The following is a 27,949-nucleotide window of genomic DNA, read 5'->3' as shown; positions in this document are numbered from 1 at the left end:
TATCTAAAAGTAATCATATCCTCTTTATGTCATATTATGCTCCTTCCAGCGCTGTTTTTTTAGGTTTTTATCCAATCAGAATTCAGCAAGCTTATGTTGCCATGCTGTACCAAATCTGCTCTAAGCTTTCAGAATTAACAATGTACGTATCTGAACAGGCAGTTGCGATAGTCAATCAGATCACGCGTTGTTGTCAGTAAGTCCTTCTAGATGGCCTAAGGCAGATATATAGTGATGTTATGAGCTAGGTAACACAAAAACCCCATTACCCAGCATGCCACGGTAGTACAGTAGCCGCATATAGGCGTGCCGGCAGCGGGATGTTTTTTGATGAGCACCTTGTGGAGTAAACTTTAAGAAGTCAGCCAACACGCCTCGTCAGCATCTTTTATGATTAGACAAGACATCACATATATTTGCAAGGCCATTTTCAAGAAGGATGGCACAGGAGTGAGTGTATGTGCCTCACACTGCAAAGTTCCTGGGTTCAATCCCGGGGCTCGGGATCTTTCTGTGTGGAGTTTGCATGTTCTCCCTGTGACTGCGTGGGTTCCCTCCGGGTACTCCGGCTTCCTCCCACCTCCAAAGACATGCACCTGGGGATAGGTTGTTTGGCAAATACTAAATGGTCCCTAGTGTGTGAATGTTGTCTGTGTTGGCCCTGCGATAAGGTGGCGACTTGTCCAGGGTGTACCCGGCCTACCGCCCGAGTGCAGCTGAGATAGGCTCCAGCACCCGCCGCCACCCCAAAAGGGACAAGCGGTAGAAAATGGATCAATGGATATTTAAAGAGAAACTACATCTTGTGAGACAATGTCAGTCAACCCCAGAAGCAGATTGTGAGTTCAGATATTTTATTTCTTTATTTTTTCATGTATAATATGTTTTTTTTTGCCATTTTAATTTTCACAGTACCAGATATGTTTTAATTGCTGATGCGGGTTTATTGATTTTTAAATGCGACAGAAAATAACCAGTTATGTACACAGTTGGGGGTGATTCAATGCCCAGTGGTGTGTAAATGTGTTTCTGCATAGTATTTCTCCAGCGATGGTCAAGTGGGGACATAAATTATGGTATTTAATAGGACTGCGAATCTTTGGGTGTCCCACGATTCGATTCAATATCAATTCTTGGGGTCCTGATTCCAAAATCAATTTTTTTTTTAATTCAACACAATTCTCGATTCAAAAACGATTTTTTTCCCGATTTAAAAGGATTCTCTGTTCATTCAATACATGGGATTTCAGCAGGATCTACCCCAGTCTGCTGACATGCAAGCAGAGTAGGAGATTTTTGTAAAAAGATTTTATAATTGTAAAGGACAATGTTTTATCAACTGATTGCAATGATGTAAATTTGTTTTAACTATTAAACGAACCAAAAATATGACTTATTTTAGCTTTGTGAAAACATTGGACACAGTGTGTTGTCAAGCTTATGAGATGCGATGCAAGTGTAAGCCACTGTGACACTATTGTTCATTTTTTTAATTTTTATAAATGTCTAATGATAATGTTGATGGATTTTTAATCACTGCTATGCTGAAATTATAACTAATATTGATACTGTTGTTAATAATATTCATTTTTGTTTCACTACTTTTGGTTTGTTCTGTGTCGTGTTTGTGTCTCCTTTCAATTGCTCTGTTTATTGCAGTTCTGAGTCTTGCTGGGTCAGGTTTGGTTTTGGAATTGGATTGCATTGTTATGGTATTGCTGTGTATTGTTTTGTTGGATTGATTTAAAAAAATATATAAAATAAAAAAATAAATCAATAAAATAAATTGATTTTTTTAAAATTGAGAATTGATTCTGAATCGCACAACGTGAGAATCGCGATTCATATTCGAATCGTTTTTTCCTCACACCCCTAGTATTTAGAGAGGTAATCATTGAAGTCGGACATCACTGAAGGCCTGGGTGGGAAACGTATGGCCCGCCACTGCTCATATGATAGTAAGTGTACCACTGGTAGTGGGCTCCATTTAGTAGTATGCCAAAGAATCACTTAAAAAAGGATGAAAACACCGTGTTTGAACAGTGTAAGGGTACAATGACCTAAAATCCATCCATGGATGGTCTGGGTTCTTGACGATTGTATTGTACCATATGTCTCGGCAAGATATCTGCTAACAAAGGACTCCGGCTTATTAGTGATTCCCAGAGCCCAACAAAAGTCTGCGGACTATAGAGCGTTTTCCGTTCGGGCTCCAGTACTCTGGAATGCCCTCCCGGTAACAGTACGAGATGCTACCTCAGTAGAAGCATTTAAGTCTCACCTTAAAACTCATTTGTATACTCCAGCCGTTATATAGCCCCCCCCTTTTAGACCAGTTGATCTGCCGTTTCTTTTCTTTTTCTCCTAAGTCCCCCCTTCCCTTGTGGAGAGGGTAAAGTCCGGCCATGGATGAAGTACTGGCTGTCCACAGTCGGGACCCAGGATGGACCGCTCGCCTGTGTATCAGTTGGGGACATCTCTGCGCTGCTGATCCGCCTGTGCTTGGGATGGTTTCCTGCTGGCTCAGCTTTGGACGGGACTCTCGCTACTATATTGTATCCACTTTGGTCTGGATTCTCACGGTTATGTTAGATCCACTCTGGATTGGACTTTCACAATATCATGTTAGATCCGCTTGACATACATTGCTTTCGGTCCCGTGGGGGGTCGGGGGGGTTGCCCACAAATGCGGTCCTCTCCAAGGTTTCTCATAGTCATCGTTGTCGACGTCCCACTGGGGGTGAGTTTTTCCTTGCCCTTATGCGGGCTCTACCGAGGATGTCGTGGTTTGTGCAGCACTTTGAGACACTTGTGATTTAGGGCTATACAAATAAACAATGATTGATTGATTTTCTACCGCTTATTCCCTTTGGGGTCGCTAGTGCCTAGCTCAGCAACAATCTGGCGGAAGGCGGTGTACACCCTGGACAAGTCGCCACCTCATCGCAGGGCCAACACAGATAGACAGACAACATTCACACTCAAGGGCCAATTTAGTGTTGCCAATCAGACTTATCCCCAGGTGCATGTCTTTTTAGGTGGGAGGAAGCCGGAGTACCCAGAGGGAACCCACGCAGTCACGGGGAGAACATGCAAACTCCACACAGAAAGATCCTGAGCCCGGGATTGAACCCTGACTACTCACGACCTTCGTATTGTGAGGCAGACGCACTAACCCCATCTTTCACTGTGCTGCCCAAAATATTAAAGATAATGGTTAATAAAATATCTGCCCTGTTTTTTTAATGAATACTTAGGCCTAGTGCGCTACTGTGTTTTAAAGGCCTACTGAAACCCAACACGCAGTCTGATAGTTTATATATCAATAATAAAATGTTAACATTGCAACACATGCCAATACGACCGGTTTAGTTTACTAAATTGCAATTTTAAATTTCCCGCGAAGTGTCCTGTTGAAAACGTCGCGGAATGATGACGCTTAAGTTGACGCGTGCTTGTGACGTTATTGGTTGTAGCGGAAATTTTATCCCAGCACCACTCACGGCTAAAAGTCGTCCGATTTAATCGCATAATTACACAGTATTCTGGACAACTGAGTTGCTGAAACTTTTGCAATTTGTTCAATTGATAATGGAGACAACAGAGAAGAATGCTGTTGGTGGAAGGTGGTGTATTTCAGCCAGCTGTAGCAACACAAACACAGCCAGAGTTTCCTTGTTTGTTGTGAAGCTTTAATATTGAACAAAGCGGTCAAGCGAATATTTCTCTACCACATGTCAACCGCCAGGTTTTGGTGAGAAAATTGTGGTAATAAGTCGGCTCTTGCTGTAAAACATGAGCGTAGCTTGTGTCGTTCTTCCTGCAGCTGTCAAAGAGGCAGCTGCAACTTTCTTGGCTCCTCCATGGCTTCCCTCAGAGACACTGGCGGTCACCACACCCCTCCGACTTTCAGGTATGACTTTATAATCTCACTTAAATACTAGTGACACACTAAGCAGATAAGGGATTTTTCAGAATTATCCTACTAAATGTGTCTAATTACATTTGAATCGCTCCACCTGCCCTCGTCTTTTTTTCTTCTAGTCCTTCACTCTCACTATCCTCATCCACAAATCTTTCATCCTTGCTCCAATTAATGGGGAAATCGTCCCTTTCTCGGTCCGAATCGCTCTTGCTACTGGTGAACATGATTGTAAACAATGTGCGGATAGGAGGAGCTCCACAACCCGTGACTTCACGCGCACATAGTCTGCTACTTCCGGTATAGGCAAGGCTTTTTTTATTAGCAACTAAAAGTGGCGAACTTTATCATCGATGTTCTCTACTAAATCCTTTCAGCAAAAATATGGCAATACCTCGAAATGCTAAAGTATGACACATAGAATGGACCTGCTATCCCCGTTTAAAGAAGAAAATCTCATTTCAGTAGGCCTTTAATGTTGGGCATAATGGTGATACTTTGGGCGGAAAAGTTTCATAACATGTTTGTACTCTTCTATTAACTTTGGGATGACATATAACTTATTGAAACAAAAAAAGTATCAAAAGCGAAAGAGTTTTTAGTCCACGCTAACCTGCTATGATGATATTTGGGACGTTTCCCTCCCTGGCAAACACCTCCAGGCGGCTAACAGTGTCTTCGTTGCCCACAATCTCGTTCAGCTTCAGCGGCCTGTACTTCTCCACCCAGGGAAGCTCGTAGGAACTGGAGCCCTTGGTTCCGGAGCTCTCCCCGGCCTCCGGACTCGGCTTGAGTCCGCCTTCTGTGGCTGTTTTCTCGGTGGGCGCCTCCAACATCTCGACGTCCATGACGGCAAAGTGACATGAACCGCGTCTCAGGAAGGAGGCTCGCTATTGGTTGTCACAAAAGTGGCGGGAAGCTACGTCATTAAAAGTGGACGCTGGGAAATAACTCGTGGAAATAAAATAAAGTGAGTAAAAAAAAATATACTCCTGTGTTTGGACATGAAAAAACAAAAAAAAGTAGTGGCTTTATTTGTGTTCTATATATATATTTTTTAAATCAGTTTCCGGCAGGGCGACCGGGACTACGCATGCGCGACTATTTTCACCTCATACCAAGTAAACAAAACTGGCAACTCTGACGCCCTTTCATAACGAAACTTTTTTTAGAAGAGTTTTCGGGATCATATTAGGACGCAAATGCGTTCACGCTAAAGAAAACACCAGAAAAACGACTCAAACGTTTTTAAATTACAAAAGCCAGCCTGTGTATGGCGATGTATTCGCTCCCAAGAAGAAGACACCACGGCGCATGCGTTGTGACGGCACTATAAGAGTTTTTGAAGAGAACGGGGTTATATTATAGGTTTTAAGGGCTACAGGGGGTTATGGATAAGTGGGTTGAAAGTTGGACCAGGTGAGTGTGGGAAAATGGTTAAATAGGTAATTATTTTTAGAGGGTTTTTTTGAGAAAACGGGACTTCAATACTTGTTTCGGCACAAGACTCCACCTGCTGGTCCAATGTATAATTACAACCAACCTTCCGCCCGAATGTAGCTGATAGGCTCCAACGCCCCCCACCAGCCCCAAAAGGGACAAGCGGTAGAATGGATGGATGGATGGATGGATCCATATCAGGGGTCGGCACTCAAAGAGCCATTTTGACCCGTTTCACAAAATAAAGAAAACAATGGGAGCCACAAAAATCTTGAAATTTAAAATGAGATAACAGCGTACAAAGTTTTGTTTTGCTTTGTTCTATAGTATTAACCAGGCGTCTCAGACACGCAGCCCGCACCTTAATATGAAAATGTAATATAAGTGCGGGTTTTATTTGAATTCTGCTTGACAACATCACATTTGCCAACCATCTAATTTTTCCGGGAGACTACCGAGTTTCAGAGCAAACATTCTCTCGACTATCTGCTGTTTTTCACCCAAACAACAATAATAAGGACGTGCTATGATGACAATGCGTTTAACGCCCTCCACAACCGTAACAAGTAGCTTACCAAAACATTCGCACGCTTCGGCAGACACACACAAGTGACTCCAAGGCGTACTTACTCAACAGCCACACAGGTTACACTGAGGGTTGTGATATAAACAACTTTAAATCTCTTACAAATATGCGCCACACTGTGAACCCACACCAAACAAGAATGACAAACACATTTCGGGAGAACATCTGCACTGCAACACATTATAAACGCAACATAACAAATGCCCAGAATACTATGCATCCCTAACTCTTCCGGGCTCAATTGTACACCCCCGCTAGCACCAAACCCCGCCCACCTCAACCGACGCACGGAGGGGGGCGGGGGGTGTTGGTGCTAGCGGGGGTGTATAATTGAGCCCCCGCCCTGTCAACTTGAGGAAGATGACAATATAATGTAACTTGGACAAGGATGTACGGAACAGAGGAGATTTAGTACATTATATTGAGGCCGGAGTCAGCAGCCACACAGTAGATGTGGTCGGCCGGCACTCAGATAGCATAGAAATAAAGTGTACGCTACGACATGGTCGAGAAGACGTTTAAGGCATTGCCTTCACCGGCACGGCCTTAATATCGTGTATGGGTGAAAGTCTGAAAATGATATCCTGGGGAGATCTCTGGGAGAGACAATGAAATTTGGAAAACCTCCTGGTAAAATGGGGTGGGGGGGTCGGTAAGTATGCAACTGAGCCACATCTGAGTGATCCAAGAGCCGCGGGTTGCCGACCCCTGATATATATACATATATACACAAACAGATTATATATATACATATATACACAAACAGATTATATATATATATATATATATATATATATATATATATATATATAGTGTGTTTGTATTTTGCCAACATGGAAGAATCATATATGGCAGGTTTTATCATGTCTTTCTGTCATCTTGAGGACGATGACAATAAAATGTAACTTGGACAAGGATGTATGGAACAGAGGAGATTTTTATTTTTAGGTTTAGGAAATTATTTTTTCTTTCTGACAATATCTTTTCATCATCCAGCTATGGATTTCTGAGAGCTGGTTAAAAAGAATAAATACAGAATACGTTACTTTAATAAACGTAATGTTGTCAGAGATAAACACATTTGGGAACTGACGTTGCCGAGAATCAAACCCATGTCTTGTAGAATAAAGGACGGATGCGCGAACCATTGTGCTACCAAAGTTCTGACAATGTCAACATTAAAAGAAGCGTATTTAATAGTCATTACATGGATATTAGGTTTGTTGATTGGATTCCGTTTGTAGATCTTCTTTGATTATTGTGGCATTTAAAAAAATATTCTTATTCCCTATCCAGAACTGACAAGTTTCAAAAGCCCAAATGTTCAATTGGAGCTTTGGCGGTTTAGGAGTTGCCTGTTCTGACAAATCTGAAAACGCATTCCAAAACTGTTACGTGGTATAAGCCGGCAACAAGACTTGAAACGTCTCACAAGTTCACATATTTGGCTCCTCCCCTAAACGAAGCATGTCTGTGTATGCGCTTCGCAGAAACGGCAACGCCCCTCCATTCATCTTAAGAGGCTGTGAAACCTTGGCAAATTTGGCCCCATCATTAGTTCCTCTTTCATGGTGTCCACAGCGTTCGTTTTCTATTTGATAGTGTGACTTGTCCTGCCCTTTTTGCCTGGTGTGTACACTCCTATGAAAGAAAAAATATGAACTAGCTAACAACACAATCCTAAACCACAAATGGCCCTATTGTCATAGCTCAACTGTCATGTTGCCAGCTAGCTCACATGGGAAGTGACTTGGCGGTTTCAAATCGCAACTTAACTTTGACACGTGGAGCTGCCATGGTCACCAGGGCACTAGTTCAAGGAGGCACGTAAACGTAATGCCTTGCACATATGTCTATGAAGGTTCTCATTCATCCAGGTCATTGTCATCTCAGGGCATTCAATCGTTCGCAACTGGACTGCTTGGTTTGTCTTGGAAGATGTTTCGCCGCTCATCCGAGTAGGCTTCATCAGTTCGTGCTCATAGACTTTGATTGGTCAGATATAGTCCAGCGGCTGGTGCCAAAACCGCAAATATATACTCCAAAAACCAGGAGGGTGTGCCTGGGCAAGCATGGTTTCGCCCTATCGTGGTGAGAAAAACAACCGTTTTAAAGTAAACGAGCAATCCTAACTGTCAAAGCCAACAACAGTCGAAGTGTAATTCCCCCTCGTCAGCATTGAGGTATTGTGTGGCAGAACGATGGCAGTGGATCGATGACAACTAGTTCAAAATAGTCCCCAGCGTAAGCATTCCATTCAGTTGTAAACAAACTGCATTCTGGTCACAGAACTAATTCCTGTTATCTGTTGGAGGCTAAATTGCAGTGTCTTTTAGGAATGGTTGAAAGGACAGTGTTGTATGTGGGAGGCAGGTGGTGTCGCAGACCACCTCCTCGGTTCAGGGACGGTTTTTCAACCTTGGCATAGATACAGTAGCTTCCCTCACTCCTTTATCGTACCATCCGTCCTACCTGTCCAGAATCTGTACATTGTTGTTGTCAAAGGAGTGCTGTTTCTCACTGAAGTGCAGGTAGACAGCTGAGTCTAGACCTGAAGAGTTTGCTATGCGTCGGGTTAGTGCTTGTTTTGTTTCCCCGATATATGAATCAGTACATTCATCATTACACTGGATAGCATACACCGGGTTGTTTTTGTGGATGTGAGGTGTCCGGTCTTTAGGGTGCACCAGTTTCTGTCTCAGGGTGATGCCTGGTTTGAAGTGTACTGGGATGTTGTGTTGGTTAAAAATTCTTCTGAGTTTCTCAGATAGACCTGATAAATATAGAATGACAATATTTTTGCATCTGACGCTTTTTTTTTTTCTACTCCTAATCCACTCTGTTCTAGTTATTTCTGGAAGAGGATGACCAGCTGAGGTAACCACATGTTTTGAGGGCTTTTCTCAATTGCCTGTGCTCTTTTTTCTTCGGCCTGTGAGCTGGTAGGAACATTATCAGCTGTGCATTGTAGGGTTCTGATAACGCCCAGTTTGTGGTGTGAATCCAAAAGTAGGTATTGATCGTTATGTGAGGGTTTTCGGTAAACCCCAACATGGAGGCCCCTGTTTACTCCAATGTGGACGTCACAGTCCGAAAAAGGCAACTTACTGTATTTGGCAATCTCACGTGTGAATTTGATGTTTTTGTCCACTGAGTTCATGTGCCCAGTGAAGGCTTGCACTTCTTGGTTTCTGATTTTTCACCCATGTGTCATCTACAAATCTGTACCAATGACTTGGTGCTGTTCTGTTAAAAAAGCTGAAAGCTCTCTATTCCATGTCCTCCATGTAAGTCTTTGCTACTATTGGCACAACCATGGTTTTGTCGGTAAAACGTTCACATGACTTGAAAGTACGTAGTGTTGATGCAAAGTTCTCTCAAAAGGCAAATCTGTTCTGGGTTTTAGTGTGGATCCATCCTGTAAGGTGCGATCACCTAGTAGACATTGCCTCACTGTCTCTACTGCATCCTGGGTTGGAATACAGGTGGACAGGGAGGTGACGTCGTATAAAACTATAGTTTCATTTTTGTCCAGCTTTATATCTCTGATCTTCGCTACAAAGTCAATTGAGTTTTGGACATGATGTTCAAGGAGGCACGTAAATAAAGTAATGCCTTGCACATATTAGTTATTGATGTACTTGTTTGTATGTTTAGTTCATTCTTAAAATTGTTTTACATTGAGCAAGAGAGCACAGCATGCCAAGTCAAATACCTTGTCGGAAAGCTGTTCCCGACTGTATTCATGTTTGGCCCCGCCCCTAAATGATGCATGCATTGTTTTGCGCTTTGCGGCAATGTCCCTTCTGTTACCCGACAAGCCTCAAAGCCACTGTGCATTTGCTCCCATCACTCGTTGTGTCCTCATTCCTGTTGTCTACTGTGTTTTTTTTACTTGACAGTGTGACTTTGCCCTCTTAGGTGTGTACACTCCCATCAAATATAAAGTGGCTAACAAAACAATCCTAAACAACAAATGGCGTTATTATCATAGCCAAGCTGGCATGTTGCTAGCTAGTCCAAATAGGCAGTGACTTGTTGAGGATTTTCAATCTGATGTAGTGCAAAATGGGCGGGTTCAAGCGGCGACTTAACTTTGACAGGTGGGGTTTTACTATGGCCACCAGGAAAACCGTTCAAAGAGGCACATAAATAAAGTAATGCCTTATATTAGTTATTTAAGTACTTGTTTGTATTTTGAGTTTATTCTTAAAATTATTGTTTTACATTGAACAAGAGAGCACAGCATACCAAGTCAGATTCCTTGTGTGTTAATAAACATTTTTGGCCAATAAAGCTGATTCTGATGAAGATCCTTTCCGACTCCCACAGAAGAAAAGTTCAACACTCTCTAAAAAGGGCGTGTCTTTAAGTTACATTACAATACAGTACATTGCGTCACAAGCAAAGTCCTTCACATTAATGTGAACACATTGAGGAAGTGAATTGTCATTTGCTCAGGTGTACTGTTGTAACAACAACGATCGCCAGGTAAGTTTGTCACTTTCTTTGTCTCGCTAAGTTGCTAACGAACAAATATTTTCATACAGCACTTGTGACAGCAGATCATGAACATGCTTTTGTTATCAATGCCAATTGTGTAAATACACCACAGACTGCCTGGTAAGTCCATTCTAATGTTCCAAAATGATTAAATAAATGTACACCTATTATGACAGTTTTTACTTTTATGACCACTTTTGACATTGTTTACCTTGACCCAACATGAGTGGTTATGAACAAGTGCATTTTAGTCACTTTTTTTGGTTTCTTTTTTTAAAGAGTATATAAACAAACTATAAACAATGATACGCATTACGTATGTATACAAATAACTCATTTTCTGTGATATCAAGCAGTTTGTTTTGTTTACTTCAAAGGGGAACTGCACTTTTTGTTTCAGAATTTTGCCTATCGTTCCGAATACATTATGAGTGACAAGAGGACAATTTTTTTGCAGTCTAACATGTCAAAATCATTTCGTTCTTGGTGGCTAGCAATGCAGATAATGGGAAAAATCCATTCTATCTCTAAATCACTTCAAAAATGCATTCAAAAATTGTCAACAATACTTAATTTACGTTCTGTAACCTGTATAATAACCAAGCTGTAGCAACTTTGTTATTAACGATCGCCAGGTAAGTTGGTCACTTTCTTGTCTCGCCAAGTTGCTAACTAACAAATATTTTCATTCTGCACTTGTGACAGCAGATCATGAACTTGCTTGTCTTATCAATGCTGATTGTGCAAATACACCATGGACTGGCTGGTAAGTCCATTGTAATATACTCCAAAATCATTTAATAAATTTACACCTATTATGACACTGTTTTTATTTTTACGACTAGTGTTGACATTGTTTACTTTGACCCAACATAAGAAGTTATTAACAAGTGCATTTTAGTCCATTTTTACGGTTTCTTTTTTAAAGGGAATATAAACAAACAAACAATGATATGCACTACGTATGTACACAAAACATGTATTTTCTGTGATATCAAAGAGTTTTTTGTGTTTACTTTAAAAGGGAACTGCACTTTTTTTTTTTTTTAGAATTTTGCCTATCGATCACAATCATGAGAGACAAGAAGACAAACGTTTTTTGGGGGAGTCTAACATATAAATATCGGCAATTCAGCTAATGGGAAGAATCCATTCTACCTCTAAATCACTTTAAAAATAGATTCAAAAACCGTCAACAATACTTTAATTTACGTTCTGTAACCTGTATAATAACCAAGCTGTAGCAACATTGTTATTGCAAAAGCGAACACTGAGGAACTCTTTTTTTTCTAGTGTACTAACACATCACCATGAGGACGTTTCGCCATGTATAAGCCATAAAAGCTAACCACGGCAAGAGATAAGCTAGCATCTACGTCAACACAAAACGCTTTTGAGTAAGTAATACACAACACTGCCGTAGGACACAAATCTATACAGAGTGAAAAACATGAACAATCATATTACAGTATCTGTAAAGTATTATTTCATGTTGTTTGTACACAGCTAGCCAGACAGTGTATGTACTGTAGTTATAATAACACGCATGAATATAGTGACTCACTCGATGGACATTTGTTCGTTTGGTTCAGCTGGCCAGGGACGTTTTTTTCCGGTTTATTTTGGGTAAGCACTCCATTTATGTCGAAATTTGCAGCGTCAAGTCACGCCGAACTCACTCTATCAGGTTCCGTCTACTCCAACGTTTCACCCTTCCTTTGTGCTCGCTTCTATAAGCAGCAGTTCATCCTCAGCATATTCAGATAAAAAAAGATAAGGTTGTTCTCATTTGTCCAAAAATAGTTGTCTTCTTTGTCTGGTATCAATTCTGTCATGATTAGAAGACAAACACACATTTGTTGCCAGAAGTTGCATTGCAATGAAAACAGAAATAAATGTGCGGACGAAATCAGTCAGGCAATGATTAAAATGACCAAAATACGGTAAATATTGAACGTATTACATATTGTTATGAATAGTTTTGAAGTTGTTTTAGAGCAGTGGTCCCCGATTAGCTGAGTCCGATTAGCTGTGTCTTTCAAGCTTTTTTTTAATCTTTTAAAAATCCTAAAAAAAAGAAAAGTTACTGTCCTTCATAATGATCGTCAACGATGGGTCTTAAAGGGGAACTGCACTTGTTTTGGAATTTTGCCCGACTGTGGGCAGAGTTGACTTAAATATTCATATTACAAGATGGTTGATATTCTAAAAAGATTAAACTCTCTTCTTGTTTTGTTTTTTTGTCAGTGACTCACTCGCTCAAGTATTTCCACACTGCGTCCTCTCAAGTTACAAACTTCCCAGATTATGTGGTCGTGGCTTATATTGATGACATTGAGATCGGTCACTATGACAGCAACACAAGGAAAGCAGAAGCCAAACAAGAATGGATGAACCGATTTACAACGGTGGATCCAGAGCACTTTCGGTTGATTAGACATTTTGGTATTTACATGGAAATGAAGGACAAAGAGGACTTGGAAAGTTTACAGAAGAGCTTCAACCACACTGAAGGTTTGTTCATAAATGTTTGATGTACTAAAAAAAACACACATTACTGCACTTGTCTGTGGGCATCCATAATGACGTAGAAAAAACACATGAAGGACACTTAGAGAGCTCAAGTTATCAAAACTCACTTGTCTTGCATGTTGGCAGCTGCTGAAGAAGCCCTATTATTAATGGTTTGTTTTTTTCTTGATTTGTGTGTTGGGTCACGTGAGCAGGGACGTTATACAGTGTGGCACTGCAGGTATGTTGTCCTGCTTGTTCGCCTAAATGAAGCCTTTGCAAAGCGTCATCGGGTGTGGTACCTGGCTTATTTGGAGGAATGCCAACACCTGTTGGCAGAAGGAGAAGCAAAATGGTCAAAATAAAAGGGTTCAGGGGTAGAACAACCAGCAACAAAAAGGATAGATTTATTCATCCCACAATGGGGAATTTATGTGGTAGTAGTGCAGATACAAAAGATTCACCAAATATAAGTTCAAACACACAAAAACAAGACGGAAACATCATAGCATACAAAAGACAGGAAAGAGCGCAGAGCTGATGCAACCTGCTGGTACTTCAATGGCGCCATTTCTAAATACAGCCACAAAACTAAATCACACTGGAAAAACAAAAAATAAGCAGTAAATAATTGGGGTGTCAAGAAAAAAAAACATGTTTAGAGTAATTGCGATTCTTATTTGTAATGATTCTTAATTGATTAAAAAAAAATTATCAAAAATGTATATTTAAAAATGTCAGTCAATTTTTATTTTCATTTCCTGTACAGCCATTTAGACAAATCATATCGATGTAGATTATCTATATCTGCTGTACACATTTACTTTAGAGAAGATAAGTATTGGATTGTTGCCAAATTTATATTTAACTTTATTAAATGATTGGGTAGAATTGTATTAAAAACTGTTTTCTTTTAAGTAATATAAAAATTGATAAGATATTTTTATGTATTTTATGGAGGAACGTAGTTAATCATAGAACTGGCATCCAAAGTTATTAAAACATTTTTAATTTTTTGAATCGAGAATGGTTTCTGAATTGAATCGTTAACCCTAAGAAATGAATTGAATCAATCTCAACCCTAATGAATAATTATTTTGTGCACATCCGATTGGACCATGCATAGACAAACAGAACAAAAACACAATTTCAACACCCACATACTGTACATGGCGGTGGCCATGGCCATCGTCTGCTGGGGTGGGACGTAGCACGACCAGAGACTAGAACAGACCTAAAGCAACCCACGATAGCCTACCGCGTCCTAGGCTGCCCACTAGCTCTCTGCCAGTACAACCCAGTTTCAGTGGGGGCAGATGTACTCCCTTGGATTCTACCAAGACCAAGGGAAAACATGAATTGGATAGAAAAAAGGAAAGGGTGGAAAGAAGCTGATAATGTGTCCAGGTTGAAAGATATATGAAAATGAGATTCTATAGTTTCCTAAATATTAATACAGACAGATGAAAGGACCCGGTATAAGAACATTTTGGAGCAGGAGTATCTATTCCAGAAGTTGGTGCGTCAACCTGTAATAGAACGACTAGTAACCTGTCAGACACTTACATAACAACCTATTAAAGGAGAGTAAAATAAAGGGATGTGTAGGAGAGAGCAGGTGGTGTACACACATCTTAGGGTAGGACTAGGCCCGGAATGTCGTCATTTTAGGTGCAAGGCCACCTGTTTTTTCGTGTCCTTAACCTTTTGAGGGCACAAAAGGCCAAATGTCAGGGCAGATTTTTGTGCGCACTCATGCTTGTTACATGAGGGCACTGGTCACTATACAGACCTCCAGCCTCCTTCCGAAGAAGTAAACAGTGCTTGGTCATGCTTTGTGTTTTGTGGCAATACGCATATGCATCTAAGAAGGCAGCCCCCAAAACAACTTGTTTTCAAGAGACACTTAGAAAGGGGCTTGAAGTTGGTCTGTGAAGCAAAATGTATCCAAAGTTTGACAAAAAGCACCATCATTACAGGCTATGTAGAACACAAGGAAGTGTGGTAATTGGAGAGTAAAATCATAGTATGACCTCTTAAAGACACAATTGTGTATGTGTGCATGTGGTTTGATGGTGATTAAGCCTTACTCCATTTTATACACTTTGTGTTACTCTTTCAGGTCTTCACATTTACCAGAAGATGAGAGGCTGTGAATGGAATGATGAAACTGATGAAACCAAGAGTTGGAGACAGTCTAGTTATGATGGAGAAGATTTTTTAGCATTCGATACCAAGACATGGACATGGACTGCAGCAAAACCACAAGCCGTCCCCATGAAACACACGTTGGACCATGATCAAGATTTTATGACCTACTTAAAGTTTTACCACACTGAGATCTGCGTTCGAAACTTGAAAAAATATGTGAACTTTGGTAGAGACGTACTAATGAGAACAGGTAAACCACATGACGTACGCTGATAGCCCACCCCCTGTAGGAACATAAGTAACATTACAACCTACACTCTTTCCCATGCAGACCTTCCAAAGGTGTTTCTCCTCCAGAAGACACCGTCCTCTCCGGTCAGCTGCTTCGCGACAGGTTTCTACCCCAGCAGTGCAACACTGTTTTGGAGGAAAGACGGCAAGGATCTCCAAGAGAACGTGGTGCACGGAGAAGTCCTACCAAACCCCGATGGAACCTTCCAGATGACGGTGGATCTGAAAGTGGAGGTGACGGCCGAAGTGGAGGGCAAGTACGAATGTGTGTTTCAGCTGTCTGGTGTCAAAGAGGACCTGGTCACCAAGCTGGAGAGAAGAAGCATCCTGAGCAACGCAAGCGATGAAGGTGAGGAGAACACATTGAGTTGAATTATTACATCCTCAAATCAAGAACATTGAAGTTTATCAGAACTTCAACCATTATTGATCCATGTCACAAGAACAATCCTGGATATTGATAGCATGCATGCAAAGTACTCAAACAACTCATCTTCATGCTTTTTTGCTCATAACAGACAACGTGAGGGTCATCGTCGGCACCACGTTGGCGGTCGCTGCAGTGATCCTCGCTATCATTGTCATTGTCGTAGTTGCCATACGTCACAAAAATAAATAAGGTGAGGGTCACACTTCTTTTTTTGTGAGTTGGTGCTTTCCTCCAGTCAGCAAAGGTGTCAACAAACACTCCAAGATCCTCAAAGAGAGATCACACACTCACATAGAAAGGTGATGTAAGGACAAAAGTCTAAGCCATCTTGTCTGTCTTTCATTTCAGCCAACTATGTTCCAGCTGGTAAGTCAATCATATTCTCTTTTCTTTGAGCCGCCATAAACAAAGCAGGGGTAAAGCATCACTCGTATGGAAGTCTGATGTGGACGTTTGTTAAAAGTTTAGCCTGAAAATCTTCCCTTCGTCTTACCGGATAGTAGGGTTGGATATCTCTTAGTGATGGACGAATCCGTATTCATCGAGATACATGGGTTACCATGCCATTTAAAAAAGTTATATTTTAAAAACTGAATAATTTGATAGGGTGTATGAATGATTCCATTCTATGGTTAACATTTGTTGATGGACACTTTCTTTTTTATGCCACAAAAGGACAAAAGCATTCTTTCCTGTGCATCCGCTCCTCCTCATGTTTGATGAATAGTTAGGACCTTGGCACCAAGTGCTCAGCCGAGATCTGTCCAAGCTAAGTTTAAGAGCATAAACTGATGAAAACTACTCTATTGAGAGGCCAAACGTCTTCTAAAACAAACTGAACAATCAACTGATTAGTGGAAAATCATGAGGATACAAATAACCTGATGAATGAAAATACTGTTGGTACATTCATCTTCAAATATAGAAAAAAAAACATTCTATAAAAGTGACATGCTTACAGTATTTTCAAATGTGTAAAACTCCACATACGTATATCCCTAAAATGCTTTAAGGCAAAGATAAAGTAAAACGACAACAGAATCACATATCAAATATATCTATTTTTAGACATGGACCAAAAAACACTATCTAAATAAACATGTTTCTTTGATAAGATGATATAAAAATGCCACCCATCTTCTTCCGCTTATCGGATGTCGGGTTGCTGGGGGACTTCAGCCTAAGCAGAGAATTCCAGACTTCCCTCTCCCCAACTACTTCGTCCAGCTCTTCCCGGGGACTCCGAGGCGTTCGAGGGGCCTTCTGACCGACAGAGCTTCTCAATCTATCGCCAAGGGAGAGCCCCGCCACCCATTGAAGGAAACTCATTTCGGCCGATTGTACCCATGATCTTGTCTTTTCGGCCATAACCCAAAGCTCATGACCATAGGTGAGGTTAGGGACATAGAGCGACTACTAAATTGAGAGACATTGCCTTCCAGCTCAGCGCCCTTTTCACCACGAAGGACCGATGAAGGGTCCGCATCACTGCAGACGCTGCACCGATTTGCCTGTCGATATCACAATCAACTCTTTCCTCACATGAAAAAGAAAAACCCAGAGGTACTTGAAGTCCTCCAATCGGGACATCATCTCCTCCCCAACCCAGAGACGGCACTCCACCTTTTTCTGGGCGAGAGCCATGGACTCGAAGTCGGAAGTGTTGATACACATCCCAGTCGCTTCACATTCGGCTGCAAACCGATCCAATGAGAGCCATAAATCCTGGCCAGATGAAGCCAGCAGGACCACATCATCCGCAAAAGCAGAAACCTAATCCTGCAGCCACCAAACCGGATCCCCTCAACTCCCTGACTGCGCCTAAACATTCTGTCCATAAAAGTTGTAAACAGAATTTGTGACAAAGGGCAGCCCTGCCCGAGTCCAACCCTCACTGGAAATGGGTTCGACTTACTGCAGGTCATACAGGTATGTCCTACCCCATACTCTCTGAGCACTCTCATCAGGACTTCCCAAGGGACATGGACAAATGCCTTCTCTAAGTCTACAAAACACATGTGGACTGATTGGGCAAACTCCCATGCACCCCTAAGGAATTGGTCCACAGGACGAAGATCACAATGCTCCTCTTGAATCTGAGGTTCGAGTAGCCGACATAGCCTCCTCTCCAGTACACCTCTTATCAGGAAGGCTGAGCAGTGTGATCCCATGATAGTTGGAATACACCCTCTGGTTCCCCTTTTTAAAAAGAGAAACCACCACACCAGTGGGCTGATCCAGAGGCATCCCCCTGTCAACTGATTGATAGTCTCGTCCAACACCTGGTCGGTTAATCGATGAATCTAAAGATTCACAGCTGATTCTGATTGTATGAGGTGACTGCTACCGACTCAACCGAATCGCTCACTTGTCAAACTGGATAGCCAGTCAAACCAGTTCATCGTTACCAACCCTACTGGATAGCCAAGAGGGAAACTGCCACTTTTGGATGTTTTGGTACTACTATTGGTTAACATTAGAGCTGTCAAATTTAAAGGGAAAGTAACGAGTTAACGCTCATCTCCTTTAACAGCACTTTTTATTTCCCTTTGCCTGATTTGTGACCGTCAGCCCTCACCGTAAGTGCGAGAAAACCCACAGGTGCTGCGGGAACAAAGACGGAGCAGAAACGGACAAAGAAAAGGACACACTAAATGGCAAAATTATCCAAAGCCCCACAGCAGAGTCTCCCAACAAGACCGAAGCCATCTGCCTCCGCTGTGAGCAGAGTCCTCATCGCATCCCACTACGAACAACAACAAACTTTTCACAGAAATTGCAAATTGGGTGTCAATACCCCTAATTCTGCGACCGATCAGTATTGTGGAGTAATGATACTAAACGGTAATCTAAGGAAAGCACACCCGACATGCTGACCCAGGCACTTTTTATGCTATAGTATAATAGTTATTTATAGTAAATGTGTGGCTGAGTCAGAAGTGGTGTGCATGTGTGAAGTGTTTGTGTTAAGCTGTTTTAAAAAGCATAATGCATAACAAACATGTGCAAAAAACAAATAAATTATCCAGTCCCATGTTGACAGTATTCAAATCTTGACAATCATCTGTCTCAGGCAGTGATTCTCAAGCTGTCATACGACTCCATCTAGTGGTTCGCCAAAGAATCAATTAAATATTGTAATGATGTGATATGTTTTATTCACTGATATTCAAACACAGTGTTACTGTTCAAACTATGTGGAACATTAGTGGCCAAAAATAATAAATATACTTGTTAAATAAAACTTCTTTGACGCTACTGTATTTTAATGCTGGTCATTATGGTGGTTGCCAAGTGTTTTCTGAGGTGGTACTTAGTGAAAATAAGTTTGAGAACCACTGGTGTAAGGTAGACTTATTAAAGCTAATAAACTATCTGTGATAAACCTTGATTAATTATGAGTTAACTATGGGAAGAATGTGAAAAATCATAATTGATTTTAAATTTAAATGTTAATCGTTTCATAGCCCTAATTAAAATGTACTGTAGAAAATGGACGGATGGATGGATGATAAGATACTCTGTCCCGAGTCACGTGACCTGCTTACACGCAGGCAATGTAAACGTGTCACATATCTAACTATTGACAGGAAGTAGAAGTGCACCACTCTGCTTCTTGATGTTTCTCAACCAATGGAGTCACACATCAGAGATCTGATATAAGTGAAGATGCACCTTCTAGATATACAGTGGGGAACATGAGTATTTGATGCCCTACCAGCCAGTTAGCATTCTGACTACCATAAAAGTTCTGGACTCTTCATACTTTTGTAAGGAAGTAAAAGGTACAAAATGTGAGGCGTTGAGGTCACGGTGCGTTTGTCTGACAGCTGGTGACGATGGTACTTAGTGCTCAGAGAACTCTACGGATGAAAGCAGTCGGAACACAGTAAGTTAGCTCACACTTTGCCGATTTATTTGAGTTTTTTGTTGCAGTAGATTTAAAATGTGTTGTCCTGAGGAGCTTCCACCCTCATTTCTTTAGCGGAGATTCACACTTAGCAAAACATGGCTAATGCTAACACTAACGAGAGTGAGACATTGTTCCAAAGAAAAGAAAAGTGTTGTCAGTAGTTGAGATTTGCGGCAACGGATCTGGAACAACTGACTGCACGCTGCAATGTTTGTTCAAAACATGCGGCAGCATAACAAACTTTTTCCTTTCTTTAAAAGTAGGTGAAAAAAAAATCCTAAATCGACTTTCTTGTGAAAAAATCTGAGATTTTATGTTTAGGCCATATCACCCAGAACGAGCTCACATGGACCGTTTACGTATCCAAACTCATCTTTCAGCTAACACTTGGATTCTTGTGCTGTCATGCTTTTCCTCCAGGATCTTTTGTGCACTGGGACAGAGAACGACTACTGAGGAGCGTGGTCACACTTGAAGACGAGAAGGACATGTGTTTTGCTCATCATCAAACTGCTCCTCGTGTTTAACAGTCTCTTGTTTTTTTAAGTTTATGTCTTAGAATTCAAGTTACGATCAAATGTTTTTGCCCCCTATGGTGGGATCACTTGCACTGTAACAGTAGTATACTTGTAATTATGCATTTTCATTTTCGTACACTTCTAATTCTTTGGCCAAACATTATGCACCTCCCAAACAATCATATGAAGACGTGTTGGTGGGATTGAGGAGGTCTTCGAAGTATTCCTTCCACATATCCACAACATCCGCAGTTAAGGTCAGCAGAACACCATCCGCACCATACACGGTGTTGACAGTGCACTGCTTCCCCTTCCTGAGGCGGCGGATGGTGGTCCAGAATTGCTTCGAAGCCATCCGGAAGTCATTTTCCAAGGCTTCCCCAAACTCTTCCCATGTCCGAGTTTGTCCGGTGAGGTGGGCGGGGGTGTAAAATATATTCAGGAAGTGTCATGAATACAAAGGCTTATGGGTATTTGTTCTGTTGCGTTTATGTTGTGTTATTGTGAGGATGTTCTCCCGAAATGTGTTTGTCAATCTTGTATTGTGTGGCTTCACAGTGTGGCGCATATTAGTAAGTGTTAAAGTTGTTTATATCACAACCATCAGTGTACTCTGTATCACCCAGTATGCTATTCAATCTTGTAGTGTATTTGTGGAAGCTCCACACGACATATTGCTGGACCAACAATCAATTCATTCATGTTGTCAAAAGGTGCCAAAGGTAATGGTTACACAGCATGACCATATTATTGTCATCAGGATGAACGCTATTGGATAATCGCGTGAACGTAAGCGGCTCCAATTGCCTTCATTACTCTGTGAAACAGGTTCTAAATGGCTCTGTGAGTGGTAAAGGTGCCCAACCTCTGATATATTTCAGCGGGCGGTTACGGTCCTGATAAAAAGTTGGTTCGGGTGGACGGCAGGTGGATGACGACTTTGGTGATGCGGATGCGGATGATATAATTGCCTATCCGCGCATCTCTGACGTAGATCATTTGATAAAATGACTGTTTCAATGTTGCAGTTTTTGAACACACCACCAGGGTGTGCCCAATAGGAAATCCGTTATTACCACTTTCTCATGCAGTGTTATGTACAATTGCTGTCCTCCTGAACTATTAATAAAAGCCAAGTTATTCATGCAGGTAACCACAAAAAACAACAGCTATTAATGCTAAAAAGCCTATGATGTGTTATATGTAGCCTAAACCGAGTGTTTGTTTGCAAAAATGTTTCTGCTTGACGATATAATTCGCCAGCTCAACTTTCGCCCTGTTAATACTTCTTGTTACACAGCAATTACCCTATCCTACAACTAGGGGGCAACACAGACCACGTTTAAAGCACTGTCTAAATCAGTGGTTCTCAACCTTTTTTTCAGTGATGTACCCCCTGTGAACATTTTTTTAATTCAAGTACCCCCTAATCAGAGCAAAGCATTTTTGGTTGAAAAAAAGAGATAAAGAAGTAAAATACAGCACTATGTCATCAGTTTCTGATTTTTTAAATTGTATAGCAGTGCAAAATATTGTTCATTTGTAGTGGTCTTTCTTGAACTATTTGGAAAAAAAGATATCAAAATAACTAAAAACTTGTTGAAAAATAAAAAAGTGATTCAATTATGAATAAAGATTTTCACGCGTAGAAGTAATCATCAACTTAAAGTGCCCTCTTTGGGGATTGTAACAGAGATCCACCTGGATTCATGAACTTAATTCTAAACATTTATTCACAACAAAAGAAATCTTCAACATCAAAATTCATGGAACATGTCCACAAAAAAATCTAGCTGTCAACACTGAATATTGCATTGTTGCATTTCTTTTCACAGTTTATGAACTTACATTCATATTTTGTTGAAGTATTATTCAATAAATATATTTATAAAGGATTTTTGAATTGTTGCTATTTTTAGAATATTTGAAAAAAAAATCTCACGTACTCCTTGGCATACCTTCAAGTACCCCCAGGGGTACGCATACCCCCATTTGAGAACCACTGCCGTAGGACATACACCATTTGATATGCAGGTCATTTTTATGTGACACTTATTGAAATATCTTCTGTGACATCATGCACTAAAAGTGCACTTTATTTGTTTTAAACTATTGTAGTGGCGTTCTGTACAAAAAGTGCACTTTAATTTAGTGTTGTTTTGATTCCTATCGCCAACACTGCTGTCAACAGAGGAGGAAAAAAATGCTTTATTTAAATAAATATATTATTTATAAAGCAAATTGAAGTATAATTGGCAAATTTTCACCTTGGCACGCATATGTTCTTCCGAGAATGTTGTAGTCGTAATGATTTGTGCAGTCCTTTGAGACATTTGTGATTTGGGGCTATATAAATAAACATTGATTGATTGATTGATTGATTGATATGTGTCCTCTTTTTGGGGTTTCAGAATATGGTCAACCGGCAGTGCAATTAGCTTTAGCATTAGCATTAGCTTGGTCATGTATTTAAGCCTTGTCGACTAAAAAGACACACATCATAAAAATATACCCTTTCAAACATATTTAAACACCAAAACGATACATTTGGGGGTAACACTATTTACATAGAGTCACTTGTACCTGAGAAGGGAGATGTTTGAGTTCTACAGATACGAGGACCACATTTTTGTTCAGCTGTCATGTGTAATGACTGCCAGGAAGTCAGGTGTCCCCCAAGTGTAGCTCCCAGCACAACGCGCCCCCTGCTGGAGCCGTCCAGTACTACAAGGGCTCTTATTAATGCTGGCATTACAATAACGTTAGCTCCATATAATACAAAATAACGGTGCTTTACTGTTGCCATTAAAAATAAACATTTTTTAAGTTGCGAATATAAAAATGACCTAGTATTACAACTCAATAGCTTACTGTGCTACTTCTATCACTGTATTCAACAAACCCCCTTTCCATATGAGTTGGGAAATTGTGTTAGATGCAGGGGCGTCACTAGCCCTATTACTGTTCTGGGGCACACCTGGGGCACAAATAATTCATGTGAGCGTGCAAAGCGCACAAGCAAAAACATTTTTAGCACTTATTTATCATAAAAAAGACATAAATAGTGCTTTAAACTATGAAATCATATCAGATTATGTTGTATGGATCTTTGATTAACCACCTGAAATTAACTAATGCATTTGACCTACTTGTGCACTTTTTTACTCCAGACTTCTAAACTGCTACTGGTAAAAGCAAAAAGGAAGAGCAATGAATCTTTTTGAAATATATATTGCAGTAATCATCTTCAAATTTAACACCTACAAAAGTAAAACAAAAAATAAAGCACCCCTACATCTCTGGGTTCTTTTATATAATTTAATTTCCATTTATGGCAATGGGGCTAATGCTATTTCAGATACACAAAACTATAAAATATACACAAAACAATAAAGCCACAGTAGTAGAATAAATGAACAACTGTTGTGTGTCTGTCCAGGGAATCATTTTCTAAGAAGTAAACTGTAACGTCTCGTTTTAATTTTTGCAAAGTGGTCAATCACTTTGGACAGACATGGAAATATCACAGTAACTGTTACACAGTAGACCAGTGGTTCCCAACTGGTGGGTCGTGACATAAAAGTGGATTGTGTGTCATTTTCAGTGAGTCGCAGTCAGATGTGTGCATGAAAAAAAAAAAAGTTTAGGGAGAAAAAAATCAAATTGTGGCAACAAAACCAGATATTTTTAGCCATTTTTCTAGTGACTATTAGTGAGTATTTTAGTAAAAGGCAAACCGACTAACAAGTTGGAGAAGGACTCAGGACCAGGGGTGTTGCCAGACATATTTCACTGGGGCACGTGCCCCACTGTTGATCTGCAGTGCCCCAGTAAAAATTTCACCAATAAAACAAAAAAACGCTTCAGAGTTTTAAGTCTACATAACATAGACAACAGCGCACATACTACTTAGTATGGTAATTGATTGCTACTGTATTCACTCCACTAACAATGAGCACATGGCTAATTAATATGGTAATTTATTTCCAATGTGGATTGAGACTTCGGTTGAGAGAGAGAGACAGACAGAGAGAGAGGGAGAGAGAGAGGGGGGGGCTGCGAATCACTGCGTGAGGTAGGTAACGTTAGCCAACAACAATTTGTTAATTACATTATTTTGATTTTGATTTGACTCAAACTGTAACTCCTAGATGGATATCAGAAAGTTGTTTGCCCGCAGCAGGGAAGAAACAGCAAGGAATGAGAGATGTAAGTGAAGTCCTTGCTAGCTAGGCAACATTATTGTCTTAAGTTGATGCTAAGTTAGCTAAAGTTATTCCTTGTATCAAGACAAACATATTCATTTGCTGTACGAGCTGTCGGGGGAATTTCCAATGAACATGAAACATAATGTTGGTTATTGTCTGCGGGTTCTGCATCAATGATGATTTGGAGTAAGCATGTGTGAGTTGAGTGCTTCTAAAAAGGTTTATCTTCAGGAAGAAAAACATTTTTCCATATCATCAAGTCATGAGCCAATTTTTAAATCGTTCAAGTTTATTTCACAGAAAAATAGCACAGTAGACTTGTCTTGTTAATCGGTGCGACTTTGACTAAAATAATCTTGTTTTGTCACCAGAAAAATGGCTACAGCTAAAGCATCTGGTTTTGTTTCCAGAAAAAATAGTAACATTTCTGTATTTGTTTTCAGAAAGATGGCTGAAAATATCGGGTTTTGTTGCCCTATTTAGATTTTTTTTTAATATATTTCCATGTCTGTCCTGAGTCCTCCTCCAACTTGTTAGTCGGTTTGCCTTTTGCTAAAATACTCACTAATAGTCACTAGAAAAAAGGCTAAAATAATCTGGTTTTGTTGCCAGAATTTGATTTTTTTTCTCCCTAAACTTTTTTTTTTTCATGCACACATCTGACTGCGACTCACTGAAAATGACACACAATCCACTTTTATGTCACGACCCACCAGTTGGGAACCACTGGTCTACTGTGTAACAGTTACTGTAATATTTCCATGTCTGTCCAAAGTGATTGACCACTTTGCAAAAATGAAAATGAGACGTTACAGTTTACTTCTCAGAAAATGATTCCCTGGACAGACACACAACAGTTGTTCATTTATTCTACTACTGTGGCTTTATTGTTTTGTGTATATTTTATAGTTTTCTGTATCTGAAATAGGATTAGCCACATTGCCATAAATGGAAATTAAATAATATAAAAGAACCCAGAGATGTAGGGGTGCTTTATTTTTTGTTTTACTTTTGTAGATGTTAAATTTGCAGATGATTACTGCAATATATATTTCAAAAACATTCATTGCTCTTCCTTTTTGCTTTTACCAGTAGCAGTTTAGAAGTCTGGAGTAAAAAAGTGCACAAGTAGGTCAAATGCATTAGTTAATTTCAGGTGGTTAATCAAAGATCCATACAACATAATCTGATATGATTTCATAGTTTAAAGCACTATTTATGTATTTTTTATGATAAATAAGTGCTAAAAATGTTTTTGCTTGCGCGCTTTGCACGCTCACATGAATTATTTGTGCCCCAGGTGCGCCCCAGTACAGTATTAGGTCTAGTGACGCCCCTGTTCAGACCCCTTTAAATGTGTTACTCTTTGATTCATTGGAGCCACCTATCGCTTTTGCATCAAGGCATGGTCTTGTAGGACTTCCTTCGGCAGCAGCTGCTTTATTCCGCAGTGTTACACATGGTGAAGTTTATAATAATAGTAACATCAGATGCTGGGTTTAAGAATGATGATGACACACCTGTGTTTTAAAGAATATGAACAAAGCAGGGGCATTATATGGAACTGAAAATGCTCCCTTTTACAACATTTAAATTAAATGTGAAGATAAATGTTGATAGTCAATGATTACCAAGTTTTTCAGTGCACAATGTGACTCAGAAGGTTCCAAGTCAACTTCAGAAATGCGTTATCCTTTCAACTTTTGTCGACATTGACTGTAATTTCAGTCTACTAAAATGTTGACTACCTACACTAAAATTAAATCCATTTAGATGACTAAAATATGACTTACACTAAAATGCATTGTCCGACTAGAACTAAAACAAAACTAACACTGATATTAATCTGATATATTAGCACAAATTATGGAACATACTTTTTTATTTTATAGTGTGGAATTTTTAAAAAGGCTTGATCAAGTGAAATTATTCACAGAACAATGTTGGGTATAGAAAACACTAAACTTACAACATAAAAGTACATGTATTTTTTTATGGCAGAATGTTGGAAAATGATTGGCCGAGTGAAATTACTTAAGAGAACAATGGTTTGTATCAAAAGCACTAATGAAATGTGTGCTTTTTAAGTGTAGTGCTAATTAGTTGTATTGTTTTTGCCGTACACCAAACGGCCAAAATGATTTATTAAATTTAGCTCATGACGCAGTAAGATGAAGGATGCGAACACGTTTGTTACTGGATACTTTGTATTAAGCTTCTGCCTTGGGGACTTTGTGTTTGTGTGTGTGTGTGTGTGTGTGTGTACATGCCACACAACAATAATTAGGTGATAATTGTTTATATTGACAAATGTGCAGTTTTAGTCTGCAACATAGTTTAATGCAAGTTGAAGTCATCTAATACATGTTTTGTTGCTGATTTTGGACCAATATTCAATATTAATATTGGCTCAGGACACCCCTCATCTTAGTTGTAACATTGATTTATCTTGACGCTAAGACTGACCTTCTTTTAGGAAGCCATCAAGTGTTGGATCACACAACCTGACATTCTGCTCTCGACTATCCAAGACAGGCAGCAACATGTTCTGTTTATATAAAAAAAGAGTAAACATTAATGACCAAGAAAACAGTCAACAAATAGTTACCTATTGATGTGCTTAAAAAGTGGTGTTTTTAAATAAAATAGAACCATTATTCGAAAGTAAATACTTTTCTAAACAGCTGGTATAGTATGAAGACATGCTAACTGTGAGCAAAGATGATTTATCAATCATTTCTGGTAACGAGAATTACTGCAAATGTGTCAAAGGTGGCTCAAATTTAATGCTGTTTAATAAGATAAGTTAAGATAATATCTAATGTCTACAGTTGCAGTATAATATAAACTAACTTACCAACTGTTAGTCCACTCAATTCATTGGGGATCTGTGAAAAACGAGATATTAGATTTTCTGGAGTCACAATTCACTTAAAACATTCGAGCAACTTAACTAAGATTGTACGTAAGTAAACTTACAACTTAACTAAGACTGACCAAGTTCTAGTACACAGGTAAACACCTAGCATAAATGCTAATTAGCGATAATTAGCATACTAAACAAACGTTACTTGTTAAAACTATGCCATAACACAGGTAGCAAAATGATCACTAGTAGCAAACACAATAAACACACAGTTAGTTAGTTATTTGGGTGAAATGACTACTAGTAGCAAGCTGAATAAACACTCAGTTATATGGGTGAAATGATCACTAGTAGCAAACACAATAAACACACAGTTAAATGGGTGAAAGCACTAGTAGCAAACACAATAAACAGTTATATGGGTGAAATGATCACTAGTAGCAAACACAATAAACACAGTTAGTTATATGGTTGAAATGATCACTAGTAGCAAACACAATAAACACAGTTAGTTATATGGGTGAAATGATCATTTTAGATGACACAATAAACACACAGTTAGTTGTATGAGAGAAATCACCACTAGTAGCAAACACAATAAACACAGTTA

General features: G+C 39.8%; 2 protein-coding genes across 8 annotated transcripts in view; one reads left to right on the top strand and one right to left on the bottom strand.

Moving 5' to 3' along the window:
* Nucleotides 1-22,962, bottom strand: part of rfc2 (replication factor C (activator 1) 2) — a 31,093-nt gene extending 8,131 nt beyond the window's left edge. The window contains exons 1-3 of the mRNA XM_061902826.1: nt 22,849-22,962; nt 13,091-13,291; nt 4,536-4,812 (exon numbers count right to left, since the gene is read on the bottom strand). Coding sequence (XP_061758810.1) covers nt 4,536-4,770 — 235 coding nt within the window. The 5' untranslated portion in view covers nt 4,771-4,812; nt 13,091-13,291; nt 22,849-22,962. The remainder of the gene's footprint in view (nt 1-4,535; nt 4,813-13,090; nt 13,292-22,848) is intronic.
* On the top strand, nt 10,294-22,639 carry LOC133554286 (major histocompatibility complex class I-related gene protein-like). Of its 7 annotated transcripts, none has more exons than XM_061902831.1 (10): nt 10,294-10,439; nt 10,499-10,571; nt 11,160-11,217; nt 11,745-11,848; nt 12,699-12,965; nt 15,085-15,363; nt 15,445-15,753; nt 15,923-16,024; nt 16,183-16,200; nt 20,168-22,639. In XM_061902831.1, coding segments are annotated over exons 4-8 (957 nt in total). In that variant the 5' UTR covers nt 10,294-10,439; nt 10,499-10,571; nt 11,160-11,217; nt 11,745-11,847; the 3' UTR covers nt 16,024; nt 16,183-16,200; nt 20,168-22,639. The 7 variants fall into 7 exon arrangements, 6 of the variants coding, with proteins under 6 accessions (XP_061758815.1, XP_061758814.1, XP_061758816.1 ...); XM_061902830.1 differs by having other exon boundaries at nt 11,157-11,217; XR_009807088.1 differs by lacking the exon at nt 11,745-11,848 and adding an exon at nt 19,665-19,723 and having other exon boundaries at nt 10,297-10,439.
* Nucleotides 22,963-27,949: the final 4,987 nt, after the last annotated feature.

The sequence above is a fragment of the Nerophis ophidion genome, linkage group LG06 (genome assembly GCF_033978795.1).
Source record: "Nerophis ophidion isolate RoL-2023_Sa linkage group LG06, RoL_Noph_v1.0, whole genome shotgun sequence".
In the NCBI taxonomy this organism is placed as follows: Eukaryota; Metazoa; Chordata; class Actinopteri; order Syngnathiformes; family Syngnathidae; genus Nerophis; species Nerophis ophidion.
The sequence above is the reverse complement of the archived record's forward strand: the minus strand, read 5'-3'. Positions and strand labels throughout refer to the sequence as shown.

Coding starts and splice junctions, on each gene's coding strand:
- LOC133554286 (XM_061902829.1), top strand. CDS start 11,163: ATGAACTTGCTTGTCTTATCAATGCTGATTGTGCAAATACACCATGGA. Junction 11,218..12,698: donor AATACACCATGGACTGGCTG/GTAAGTCCATTG, acceptor TTTTTTTGTCAG/TGACTCACTCGCTCAAGTAT. Junction 15,364..15,444: donor AGACGTACTAATGAGAACAG/GTAAACCACATG, acceptor TTTCCCATGCAG/ACCTTCCAAAGGTGTTTCTC.